General features: G+C 25.2%; 1 protein-coding gene across 2 annotated transcripts; it reads right to left on the minus strand.

Moving 5' to 3' along the window:
• Positions 1-305: 305 nt before the first annotated feature.
• On the minus strand, positions 306-10,578 carry LOC112694605 (phosphatidylinositol transfer protein alpha isoform). Of its 2 annotated transcripts, none has more exons than XM_025570133.1 (10): positions 10,185-10,578; positions 9,845-10,099; positions 7,188-7,218; positions 6,526-6,689; positions 4,042-4,141; positions 2,679-2,756; positions 977-1,141; positions 747-868; positions 526-616; positions 306-467 (listed from the first exon to the last, which is right to left on the minus strand). In XM_025570133.1, exons 2-10 carry the CDS (start codon positions 9,859-9,861, stop codon positions 420-422), a joined length of 816 nt encoding a protein of 271 aa, XP_025425918.1. In that variant the 5' UTR covers positions 9,862-10,099; positions 10,185-10,578; the 3' UTR covers positions 306-419. The 2 variants fall into 2 exon arrangements, with proteins under 2 accessions (XP_025425918.1, XP_025425917.1); XM_025570132.1 differs by lacking the exon at positions 2,679-2,756 and adding an exon at positions 3,015-3,092.
• Between the last annotated feature and the right edge of the window lie 3,523 nt (positions 10,579-14,101).

Below are 14,101 nucleotides of genomic sequence, written 5' to 3' on the forward strand. Positions count from 1 at the left end.
AAACTCATATAAACTGCAAATCCATATACCAATTATTAAGTAAAAACACAAGAGGAAGAACGGATAACAAAACAAACAGAAAGTGGAATGACTTGGCTATCTATAGATTAATAAGTATAAATCAATTTAAAAATTAAATAATAATGGTAATTATAACAACTGTAAGTTTAAAAAGGACTAATTTTCTTAAGATATAATATAACCATTTTTAAATTACATTCATGGTAAGAATATTGTTTTAGAACCAAATGTTCAATACAATTTGTAAAATTTTAGTTAAAAATAGACTAAGTGAGAAAAATTACTAGATCCGGTTTTAATTGGTTTTTATTCATATTTGTTGATGTTAAAATAAAATATGGCTTAAATTTTCAAGATAATTTCAGGCATTTGGATTGGTTTAATTAACTTAAAATTTATTAATCAGCATCGGCTTTCATTCCTCTGACAGTTCCTTCATTTCTTTGCTGAAACGAAAATAAATAATTAAATATCTAATTCAATATTTACCTTTAGAAAACTTACTCTGTCTAATTCTTCTCGTGTCTTTTCTTCAATTTCACGAATATCTTGTAACGTAAGCCCATACCAACGATCCATCCAACAAAATACTTGTCTGTAAATATATTTTAATTAGAATTAACTTAATGCTAAAGAATAATATAATATTAAATAAATATAAGATTAGGTTTGAGTTACGATTTGGTCAGTTATTCTATCATATCAATCTGGAGAAGAAAACTAACCTATGGAAGTTTGTGAATAGACGACGTTCTGACTTTTGAATTAAATTCTCTACTCGGTTCTGTAGTCCAAACCATTTGAAGTCTGCAGATACTAATTTATAACAAGTCATAACTGGATTTGCCTAAAACAATGAGCCATAATGATATAAATTATATAACATTTATTACATTTCACACTATTAAAAATAATATAGTTCATAATAATTTCATACTGATGAAAGTGAACATACTGTTTCTATCCAATTTCCAGTAAGTGGACCTCGTCCACCCTTATGACTTTTAAATTTTTTAGGATCTTCATCTTCTTTGTAGTCTGAAGATGAAATAGTATCATTACCAATATCAATTATTTGTACTTCACGTTGTTTTAATTTTTCAGGAGGTAATTCATGAACCTGTTTTATTAAATGTTAATAATAATTAAGAGTTTTAAAATTATTTAATTCATTTATTGAATAAAAGTAATTTATACTGGATATTTATTTCTAAGAAGCATATTAATAATCATTTCAATAAACATATATACAATCACAAAAATAAATAAAAACAAGCAACTACAAAATAGAACATAGTATTTGTCTAAAAAATGTTACTGAAAATTCTAGACAAGTCACAATAATTAGAATTTAAAAAAGTAGTAAATAAAATTTGATATTAAAATATAAATTTTGTTTAGAAAGATGTAAATGATAACTTAAATTATTGTAACTCATATTTCATACATAAAATTATCATCTTTTTTTTTTTTTTTTTTTTTTGAAGCTATGATACATTCTGTTAATTTAAGCACAGCATGCATATAAATTATAGCTTATACAAAAACATTTTATAATAATATAAATTCAAGTAAAATCTTATATACAGTAGAACTCATATTATCTGAATGTCAATCAACTTGACATCCAATTATAACCAGACAAGAAATAAAAAAAGTTCGGTTCTATAAATAACTTATAAATCGCACTGCTGTCACATGTTAGTTGAAACATAGAAATGCGTACAAATTTGCACTTTTGAAAGATCATGAAATAAGTTATTGAAACAAGCTGAGGACACCCAAAATATGGAATTAAATGTTGAAATAACTAAAATACAGAAATGTATAAATCAAGTTCACATATTTAGGGATTGTGACAAAGAGAATATTAATGAATGGTTGCTTATGAACATAAATATGATCCTGGATATCAAATTTTTTTAAATGATGAAAAAATTCATATTTTATTTGATGAAGATGATACTGAAGAAGAAGAAGAAAATGAAACTGACAGTTTGATTGAAGGTGAAAAATGGCCATCTCATTCTGTGGCATTTGATGTGTTAAATTTGGCTTTTAAATGATTTGAGGGGGAAGAAAAATTTAATATCACTCAACTGTTGCAGTTAAGGAGATTGAGAGACATAGCTGCTCAAAAGAAAAAGTCAACTATGAAGCAAACTAAAATATCAATTTTTTTTTCAAAATAAAATAAAGAATGTACTAAGTCAGCTTTTTGTTTTAAAATATGTTATTGTATTTAAAGCTTATTCATTTTCAGTTTAATATTATAATAAAATAATTTATTTTTACAAATTTCAAATTATATTACATATAAATAATATACCCCCATACCATATATTCATACAATTATGTAACTTTTGATAAGCCATATGTGAATCATCCTGATATTTGCTAATTCAGACCACCCTTGAAATTAATTATACCGAATAATCGGAGTTCTACTGTATATATACTTAAATATATGTATATAGCTATATATAATGATTAAGCAATAACATACATAATATATCATATTTATAACGATACAAGATCCAACTCAAATTAAAATAATAATGTAGTGTTTAAGCATTTTATAACAGTGCTGATTTTTGAAATTGTAAACATAGAACTACATATTTTGTATCAAAATTTGTAAGGACCACATCACTTACGTTTTCTTGTGTACCTCTATCAGCAATATGATACGACTCAATGACTATACTGAAATTTTCTTTCATATAATTTGGATTCTGTATGTACAAGCAAAACCACCAAACAAAAAGCAATTATAATAAATTTTATTCCCAATATGATTGATTTAATATAATAAAAAAAACACATATAAAATTAGATTAATATACACAAGTGGATATAGATATGAGTTAGTTATTTTGGCCCATGTTTTCAAGCATGAAGAAATTATATCTACACCAATTTACACATAACACAAATATTCCTTTGTTTTGCTTTACAGCTATAATCCTTAAAACCTGGACTTTTGCACTTACATTGTTTTGAATTCCTCGATCAGCACAATGAAATGATTCTATAGTTATCATAAATTTTTCTTTCATATAATTTGGGTTCTATAAAAATAATTTTTTACTTTTAAAATAAAACACTATGTTTAAAATATAATAAATATATGCTGATATTGGATGGTTCATAAGGACTGATTAATGGTTAAAAGCTATATATTTTTTATAAAGAGAAATTTTATATTCAAAAATGTATTAATCTACAGTTATGTAATTATAAAAATTATAGAAATAAATTAAAACAGTCGTTGCTATCTATTAAAAGACTTATTAATCACATGGAACATAAAAAAGTGATAAAAACATACTTTCTTATAAAATATGCAGGTTTTATATTCTATTTGTGTTTTGTAAAATTTGTACAATATTAAAAATTAATTTACATTCTTTTGATAATTATATATTATTTAAACAATACATTAATTCTATAGATATCGAAAATCTCTCACTTAAACTGTTATAATATTCATCATAAAATACATCAATTATAAGTTTAAATGAACTTTTTATTCAAGTATATATTATTAATTTGTTAATCATATTTTCCTATATTATTATTTTCCTGTTAAATATTAAAAATATAACTCCTTCTCATAACAACGGCTATAATGAATAGACCAATACTGTTATTGTTTATTTACAAATTGTAATCATTACTATTATTGGTGAAATAAATGTATTATTATTATTATATAGTCTATTGACATTTGAATTGGAACATCTAATTATACTTTAATCTTATTATATATTGATTGTATAAACAGTAAATATAATTACATCTAGGAAAAAACAGTTCAACATATTAAAATATTTTGTAATAATAGATGATTTGGAAACTAGATAATTTTATTAAAACTGAAGGGCTCATTGTTCATTGATTAAATGAAAACAAAATATTATTTTTCAATACCTATGCTGTTTTTTTTCTCTCAAATTTTATAAATTAAATGAAGATTATATGAATGTAAATTATACTTAAAAAAACCTAATAGCTTACTGTAATCACGGTTCTGCAGTAAGGATACGCATTCCATGCTTCTTCATGAACTTCTAATGCTCCTTTAGGTGCTAGAAGTTTTATCATTCCAGGTACTTTGCTGCAATAAAATAATTATAGTTAGTTTAATACAATTCTGCAAACTTTCAAAATTATGTAAAATATATAAATATAAAAATTAATAATTATAAGTATAATAAATGCAACATCATTGAAACATAAGATTATGATCAGATTTTATTTTATAAGAAAATAAAAATAAATATATATAAAATATATTACACTGAATTTGAATAATTCAAAATTGATTCATTGAGATTGCTGAGTATACTGATATATACAAATAAGTGGAATCACTTATTTAAGTTTTAGTTATTAATTTCAAGTTTATTGATAGCAATTAGGAAAATATGCAAATTTAAACATGCTTTTATGTTCAAAATTGGATATTTAGTCTATATATTTTAACTGGTATAAATTTGTGTATTATAATGTAAAAATTCAAATAAATTATTTAAGTAATCAACTAATTTTTATTCATTTATGATTTATAATACTTAGTTTTAATAAAATTTATCAATTGTTTATAAATATTTATCATTAAATTAATTTGCTTTTGTAGTAAATAAGAAATACTTTTCAAAACTTTTACAAGAATTTGATTAATAGAAATTATATTTATAAATTAACCTTAAGCAAGGTTTTAAAAAACGTTATCCTTTACTTATAATTAATTATTGTCAATATGATTATTTATAACTAAAATAATGTAAATATAATAAAGAAATAGGATGAAAAAATTTTTTATGGAAAAACGATATATATATTTGTAGTAAATGACCTTTAAAAACTTGTTAAGCATGCTATTAATTGATAATAACTGCATTAAATATACATGGTGAAGTTATATAAATATAATTTCAAAGTAAAACAATAAAGTGCTAAATTAAAACTTCTTTATAATTAATAATAATTAAGCTATAATGAGTAATTAAAAACTGATTATAAAGGTATATTGAGAATAGGAAAAATATTATAATTTTATAATATAAAAATGACCTATGATATGTAAATGTTTAGTTGCTCGATTAATTTACTTTCATACATTTTTATTTGGTCAATAATTATTATTCTTGATCATATATTTAAATATATTATATCTGAGAATATAATACTATCATTAGAAATTTAATATATATTTCTCAAGAAGATATACTTATTTACTATCTTTACTATTAAGAACAAATTATAAATTTGTTATTGTTATAAAATAAATATGTTGTTATAGAATAATTATTTATATAACATGATAACATGATTATTATAATATAATGATTTACAATACCATAAAATGACGATCAATATCAATTAACTTCAGAATTATCAAATTTCAATGGTTAAAAAACTTAATAATGTTACATTATTTAAATTTCCATAGGTTTTATTTTTAAAAATAAATAATACCTGATGGACAGTTCTTCATAAACAATGAAGAAGTTTGCTTGAGTGTTTTAAAGCCAAATATCTTCAATAATTAGGTTTGTAAATAAATAAGTGACTATGTCTAAAGAAATTTTAGTTGCACAATTATAAAAATATTTAAAAAATGTTGAGAAAATTCTCAAATCGGAAATATAATAAAATATATAAGATATTTATTTTTGGCTAAAATAATTTTTCTTTTAATTCAGAAAGAATACTATTTATAAATTGAAAATTGACTTAAACTTATAATTTAATTAATATATATATATATATTAGTAATGATGATAATATTATAATAATTTTTAAAATTTAAACTAACACTTAGAGTATATTTTGTAACATAAACAAGTACAAAATGTAAATTTTATAATTTGGTAAAAAATTATTCCTTGATTTATAGCATATCTCTCATATCAACTAAATAATGCATATTAGATTTCATCTTACAGCAGAGTAATAAAATATAATTTTTAAATTAATTGTTTAAAAAATAGGTAAAAAAATATAAACTTAAATTTAAACGATGCAATAGGAAGTTGAAATATTATACCAAGGTTAAAATAATGCAAAATAGTTTTATAAATAAAAATATGGATTTTTATGTTTAAACTAAAGTAGTTTATTAGCCTTCGGAAACATGTCATCCAATGTCAAATAGCATTCAATGTAAAGCTGATAAACCAGCTGTATAATACTTGTTTAATGTTTAAAAACATTCAAAACCTAGTTTTGTTATTTGCACATATACAACGCGTTTTAATTATAAACTATTTTAATTAATTAATTTAAAGGTTTTAAGTTAATATTACATAGATAAATTTGTATTTCTTTAAATGCTTTAATATAGAGTAAATAAAACTTATAATTTGTTTAAGAATGTGGATTATCGAATTTTTTCAATATATTTATGTAATGGTAAAAATAAGAAAAAATATGATAGTCCTCAAGGGGGTAAATAGAATAATTATAATTGTTAATTAATAAATGTCTACAAATTACCTGGCTAAATGATAAATTTTATAAGTATACTGTCCTTCAGAATATTTTCCTCCCAAAAGTGGGTAATTGGTAAATGGTTCATTTTTTAACACTTCAATGCCTTCACCACCACCAGTTTCATTTTTACTTGCTTCTGCTACTGAGTACAGCTGGGCGATTTGATACTAAGAAAATAATATGAGATTAAAAGTAATTTAGAAAATCAATAACATTCAAATATTTATATATATATATATAATTTTAGGAATATTCAAATTTAACTGGGTATATTAAAATTAGAAAAGTATGATCAATTATATATTAATTTGTATATAATTATTTAAATGTAAGTATAATTTATATAAAATCATGTTATGGGCAAAGTAAGAAAGTTTATCCATTATTGTAATATTAACATTAAATACATTAAAAAAAGCAAAGTAAAACACAATCATTATTAATTACAAACTATTATAACCATACACCTTCTACAATAGTAAATTAATAAAATCAAAGATATCAATAAGTTATTTGGAACTTAATTAAATAAAAAAACATAAAATAGTAATTTATACATATTATACTCCGCATTATATAGATACAATGTTATAACTTAATATTGTATGTTGAAGTTGTATTATATACTTAGTTATTTAAATAAATATATGCATGTAAATACAAACCTCTTCGACAGTTAAGGGCAGCACCACACGACTAAAAAAAAAAAAAAAATTGTTTTTTATTAATAAAAACAAAATTGTTTATTATTGTATGAAATTAATACACATGATACACATTATTACTAATTTGTTTATTTAATCAAAATTGTATAGATTTTTAATATGTGATTAAATATAACGAAAAAAAATATAAAAAAAGGATAATAAAAAAAAAAAAAAAAAAGACTATAGGTCATACTCAAAATCTGTTTTTTTCCCTGTTTAGGATCAGCAACGTCAAATATGGTATTTGCGCAATACTGCCCCGATTGAGCTGAATAACTGTCATGAAATAATATGATTTATGAATAAATAAGACGAAATGAAAATAGTATATAGGTATATCACAACTAAAATAATATATTTATGAGATACCTTATAATATCTAAAAACATTATCTTCAAATATTTAAAAAAAATATTCTACTCAAATGATTTATTTCAGTCATAAATTATCAGGAAAATGTGAAATATTAGCCTTTGGATATTAAATGAACTCGATAAGTAGTTATTGACAGTGCTGACATGTATTACTACTAATTTTTGAATGGTAATTGATTTTATAAAATTATATTATTTAATATAATTAGAATTTCTTATAATTATGAGCATCAAATTATTCAATTTAAGATATATAAAATTCTTTAAATCTCAATAAGAAAACCATGCAACTTTTTCAAGTCATGATTTTTATAAAATAACATGAAATAAATAATCAATTTTTCATGAAGCATACACAATTTTAATAAACAACGGTTTATTTTATTAACAAAAATTCATATTCACAACATTAACAAAAGTATTTAAAAATAAAAATAAATAACTATAAGTAATTGATTTTGTGTTGGATAAAAATATTTAATATACATTTGTTATTAGTATTGCACTATTCTAATTGTACTAAAATTGTAGTTGTAATAATCTAATGTAATTTTATTATTCTATTTTTGTAAAAACCCTAGAAATTATGAGGTATACCTAAGAAAAAAAATGTTGATACAAAAACTCGTAATAAAAGAAGAATTTATAGTTCTAAATTATAAATACATTCAATGTAATATTCTTAAACTATGTAGGTATCAGTGATATAAAAGAAAAAGTTGATAAGTAGGGAACAGATTTTAATTTAAATAAATATGTTTATGTAGTTTTAATATCGGAGAGTTATTGACATATGTGTACGTTTCATTTCATTTTGAATGAACTGATGTTAATTATATTTTAGTATTTTATGAAGGACGAAAATATATGATTAAGTCTGTACAATATCTTATCTAGGAAGTAGGTTCAAATTTCAAAAAACTTGCAAAACAATCTGTTACTTATTTCGGCTAATTTTGTATTTTTAGTTGATATTATTTCAAAATTAGAAACTTCTAAAATGGCATTAACCAAGAGCCTAGAAATAGTAGATAATGACATTAAGCAATTAGAACGCGTTCCTGGAGAAATTGGAGTTTTAACAAACCCTAAATTACAAAACATATTGGGAAAAACCCCAGGATTTATGATAGTAAAGTCGATAGAGAAATACTATTAAACAAAACTCCAAAAAACAATTTAGAAATAGAGTATAGTCCAAAAGAATTAACATGTATGAAATATGTACCTGTCACTTCCGTTAATGTGGAGAAGTCATTTAGACGTTATAAAGCAATACTAAGATTGAATCGTCATGATTTAAAATTTGAATATCTCAAATTATATGTCGTTTCTAGTTGTTTCTCTCATGAAGAATATTTGGATGATTCAGAATAAACATTTTTATTTTTAAATTATGTATTGTTTATAATTTATAGTGAATTGTATCTTATTTTCAATTTCAATACTTCAATATTATAAATATTTATGAAGTAATAAACAAATATATATTTAAATATTTTTAATTTTTTACTAAATTTAAATTCATTCCCTATTGATAAGCAATTTTAGTCAACTTTTAAGGAAAACAAATTTGGTTCATTTTCAATAAAAATATACTTAATTTTTCATTTAAAAATTGGAATTAACATAAACAGTATAAACTTTTGTCATTACACTGAATATATAATAAATAGCTTATCAAAGGACTTTAATGTACTGACAAAAGGGGATAATGTTGGAGATTAGTGAATTTATCAAGTATTCTACGGAGTATTTCTACAAATATTAAATCCATGGGAATCCAATCAAAACGAAAAAAAAACACGGAATATGGTGATAATACATTGTGTTGCCTTGTAACAAGAATGAATTTTTTCAAGATTTCATGATACTAAAGTACATAGGACATGGGCGGCAATGAAATGATCCACTAAGTGGTAAGTGCACTAAGCGGGTCGTTTTACGCCCCGTGAACTCAAAGAGTGATGGAAAATAATATGACGACAAAAACAACCAGGAACTAGTCATTTGATCATCGATTATTATTGCGATAGTCATCGTCATCACAGGTGAGTAAAAACGCTTTAAATAACAATTCGACCCATTTAGTGAACGCAAACGAAAGCACATAGTGGCGCTTCTGACGAAATGTGTGAAAACTCGGAAAAAAAAAATGTACACACACACAGGCATGGGTGAATATTATGCGAATGTAAGTCAAACGTAGGGATAGGGGGTTAATTTATTCGCAAAACTTACAACTCTTTGATGAGCATTTTTCTGGCAGCGTGACTGTTATTGTTTCGGTAAACTGTCTCGACCACAAGTTGGCGAAGGGCGAGAGCGGAACTGAGACGAGGTCCGCAGTCCCGTACGCGTCGTCCCTCGGACTAAGACGACGACAGAGAAACACGTTCGGTCGGGGCGACGAGAGAGGAATACGCGATTCTTGGTGCTGCCGCGGCGTACCAATAAATGCCGCGCGCGTCGTGGTAACCGATGTATTCAGCGTATCTGAGCAATGATAAAAAAAATTAAGAAAAAAAACAGCAGTAAGAATAGTAATAGTTATAATAATAATAACACGACGTGCACCGACCGGGGGTGTTATTGTTTGGCGAAGTGTGCGCGGAGCCGGATAATATTTTATGTGATTTGATTTAATATGTAGCACTACGCGTGGCGCGTACGGCGAGAGGTGGTGGCGAATGCGACACCCGAGTGATGCGGACCGATAATAATAAATAGAAACGTTCAAATGTTGCCAAACTGCAGCGGCTGCTGATAAGTGAATTTCCAGGAGTTTAAAAGCGGCGTACAGTAGAGTGGGAGCCGGCTGCGCGTGTGTTAGATGGAGAGAGACTGCGAGTGAAAAGTTGACAGGGTGAGAGAGAGAGAGAGAGTGAGCGAGAGAGTATGAGTGAGTAAGCGACGGAGAAGAACAAGACCGACTGTCCAACACACGTAGCTGCGGGAGGCCTTCGAATCGATTGCTAGACCTGTTTCTACCATCCTTGGCCACGGCGCGTGCACGACCATTCGATGACGGCGCCGCTGAGACCCATGCGCAACGACATCTGCCGGTGTGCAAAGGCATCCATGAAAAACATAAATCGAACAGTCGTCGCCACAGTTCGTAAAACCGCGCATGCGTCATGACAACAATATTGATACTCATTGGTAAATTGATTGTAATAAGAACTATAAGTAATTTTTATTAATCGAAAAGGATGAGAATGTCAAAAGAAAAAAGAAAAAACTGATACATTATCCTGGTCATGGTCGGGCGAGACAGTTTATTTAATATTAATTTATAATTGTGGAGCATAAGACACGGTGGCATAGAGGGGAATTTGTCATATGTTTCGCGGAGGGTGGTCTATTCTAAGCAAATGCCTATTTAAAAAATTAAAGAAAAGGTTAAAATTCTCATATATCCTGTATACTATAAACTATATCCATTAGTAAAGCAAATTCAGTACATAAATTAAACATTGATAGAGAAAATAATATTGTAAAAAACGATTTATTAATTAATTAAAAAATGAACAATTAATTAATGGTTAGAAAAACGAAATATGTCCAGTCAGGAAGTTTTTTCAGTCCCTCCCCTTCAGTATAAGGTATAAGGGGTGTTAGTACTAGGACTAGGCTTGAATCCCGGATAGTATTGTGATTTTTGCAATGTAAAATTATAAATAGACCGATTCAATAAAATTATTTTGGAAACGAATTTATTATGTTTCTAGATTATTTTCTCGCCAAGTAAGTAATAATATACATAGATTAAATATAATATAATTGTATATATTGTATATTTAATCTACGTAATGTGGTAGTAACAAGTAAAAGTAATAATGTATTAAAAGTATTAAACCGACTGACTGATATAATAACATCAATCATGTCAAATAATCCCATTTGTAATATTCAATTATGATTCTTTTTTTTTTTTTAATTTGCCTTTGTTCGCACATTATAGTGCAATAATGATTTAAAATCGTATATTTTATTCTATAACGTGTTTGGTTTTTTTAATAAAATGTAGTTATTTAAAATGTTTTGAAAAACGTTGGATCCCTCAAAAAAAAAAAAAAAATCCTAGATCCACCACTACTCCCTTCTTGGTTGCAATGAGAAATTAATGGTCAGTACGCACTATACAACCTATATGGTTTATGAATTTCTCTATTGAAATATTTAAAAAAATTTTATTCATTAATTTACGGACTTCGACCGTATAAATAACAATTTTGTGCGAATCTAAGTTAGATTTTCTTTGCCTCCATTCTCGACTTAAAAGCGTCCTATTACCGGGTATTTTTTAAGTAAGAGCAAATCAAAATTGGCAAAATGCACGTTTTTAGATTTAAATTCGAACAAAATTGAAATAGATTTGATTGTTCTTTAATCTTCTAGCAATAAAATAAAAACTGTGTTTTATTTATATACCTTTATTTCTTATACGCAATAACCTCAAAATGATAGATAGAGAGAAGAAATACATTAAAATCTTTTTTCATTCTTAAATTTGTTAGTATGCACATAAATTGTATAAACTCGAAATGGTTAGTGTTATTTTTTTTAGAAATGTCCTGTTGATGGGGCGCTCCCATGAATGGATTTCCAATTTTCAATTCAAGTCGTTCTATATTATACAAAATAGTCATGAAGTTTTCAGATGGTACTCGGTATTACGGTATTTGTATTATTTAGGGGTGAGGCACGGATAGCTATGCGTGATAAATTATAGTTATTGTTTATGTAAATTTGGAGGTGTTAAATAATTTTTAGAGGTGTTTTATACTCGATGTATATCTCGTACAAAATAATCTACACCGTACGCCCATAAACCAAGTATATTATCTGCGAGTACTTAACCTAAATTGAATAAAATACCTACTTTAATATTTTAATAAGTATAAAATTTAATAATATCAGTAATATTCTTGACATACATTTTACAAAAGACAGTTTACGTTTTTTATTTAAAATTTTTAAAATATTTTGTAAAGTTATTGTTAATATTAAAATAAACAAAATTTATATATACACAGTCGCATAGTGGAATCACGAAAATTTTAAATTCTATATACGAATTGAATTTGTTTTACTTAGCTTAAGCAATGAGTTTCGAGTTATCGTCATTACAATGTGTGTATATGTTATGTAAATCGATCATCACATTTAACTTTCCTTCACAATTATTATTCGTGAATTATAATTTGAGGTAGTTATTTGTACAGTTATATTGACATATCAACCCCAAACCTAGATATTTGATCAAACATACTGGTACTAAATAGTAATTAAATATTATTATGTCAGCTATTTATATTTATAATTGAATAAACGTGAAATAGGCAAATTTTTACTATTTTAACTAAACATTGTATACCAGAGATCGGCAGGTAATATCTATTGGAGTCCTTAAGATTAAAATAATAAATCAATAAGATCCAGTGAAAACAATTTTTTTATATTTGAAAAATAGCAGTATATATATATATAAAAAAATATATCTAGTTATTACAATTAATTTATATTAAAAATTACTATATTAGCAGTATGAAACTAGATTTACAATCAATTTCAATTAAATAAGTTACAATATTAGGTGTTTAATAATAATTTTATATAATAATAATAATAATAATATATCAAGTAATTTAATGCCAAAAATTTCATTTCTTTCTCTTATCCAGTTTTTTTAAATTGGAAACTCGAGGAGAACAGCTTTAAGCGCAATGTTTCTTCAAGGTGAGAGTCTGTTAATTTTGTCAGATATTTGTTTGTCAAAAAATTAATTTTTGAAAATGATGCCCAACAATTGCACGTCAAACCAAACATCGTAGACCAGTTGCTTACATTTTGGACACTTGTCAATGATATCCTTAGACCAGAATTCTTCAGTTGACACACTTCTGTACATTTTATAGGAAACATCTTCCTGTAGGTCGATTATTTCCATTTGAAGTTTGGATTTTGAAGATTAATTAATTATTCAGCTACATCAATCCAGGTTGTTACCCATTTGCGCCAAAATAAAATAGTTATGTTTTTCAGACAGCCCATTTGCGCCAAATTTATCTGGTATAATTATAATAAAGTAATATATTTTTTTCTCAAATGATAATCAATTAAATATTCATATTCAATATTTTTAGAAGATGTATACACTAAAATATACTTATGGCGATTTTCAACAACCATTTTCTTCCTTCTTGTACTTGTCGCGAACTCCATTCTTACGATTTATAATTCAAATAATTAATAAATTCGAGAATATTATTTAGTGTAACGTAACGAATGTCTGATGAAATCACACTGCAATCGCTCTTTGTTGAATAACGATACCTATATATTCGATAACGGAGTACGATAATATCGTATATCATAATAAAACTGATACAAAATTTGTTAGTTTATCTTTCAATGCAATAATATACAAAGCTTTAAAATCTATAGACTTATAAAAATAACTTTCCTATACGTTATAGATACGACGTCTTTAAA

The sequence above is a fragment of the Sipha flava genome, unplaced genomic scaffold (genome assembly GCF_003268045.1).
Source record: "Sipha flava isolate LNK unplaced genomic scaffold, YSA_version1 131_pilon_pilon, whole genome shotgun sequence".
Lineage (NCBI taxonomy): Eukaryota > Metazoa > Arthropoda > Insecta > Hemiptera > Aphididae > Sipha > Sipha flava.

Coding starts and splice junctions, on each gene's coding strand:
- LOC112694605 (XM_025570133.1), bottom strand. Junction 6,690..7,187: donor TGCCCTTAACTGTCGAAGAG/GTTTGTATTTAC, acceptor TTATTTTCTTAG/TATCAAATCGCCCAGCTGTA. Junction 869..976: donor CTGGAAATTGGATAGAAACA/GTATGTTCACTT, acceptor TCATTGTTTTAG/GCAAATCCAGTTATGACTTG.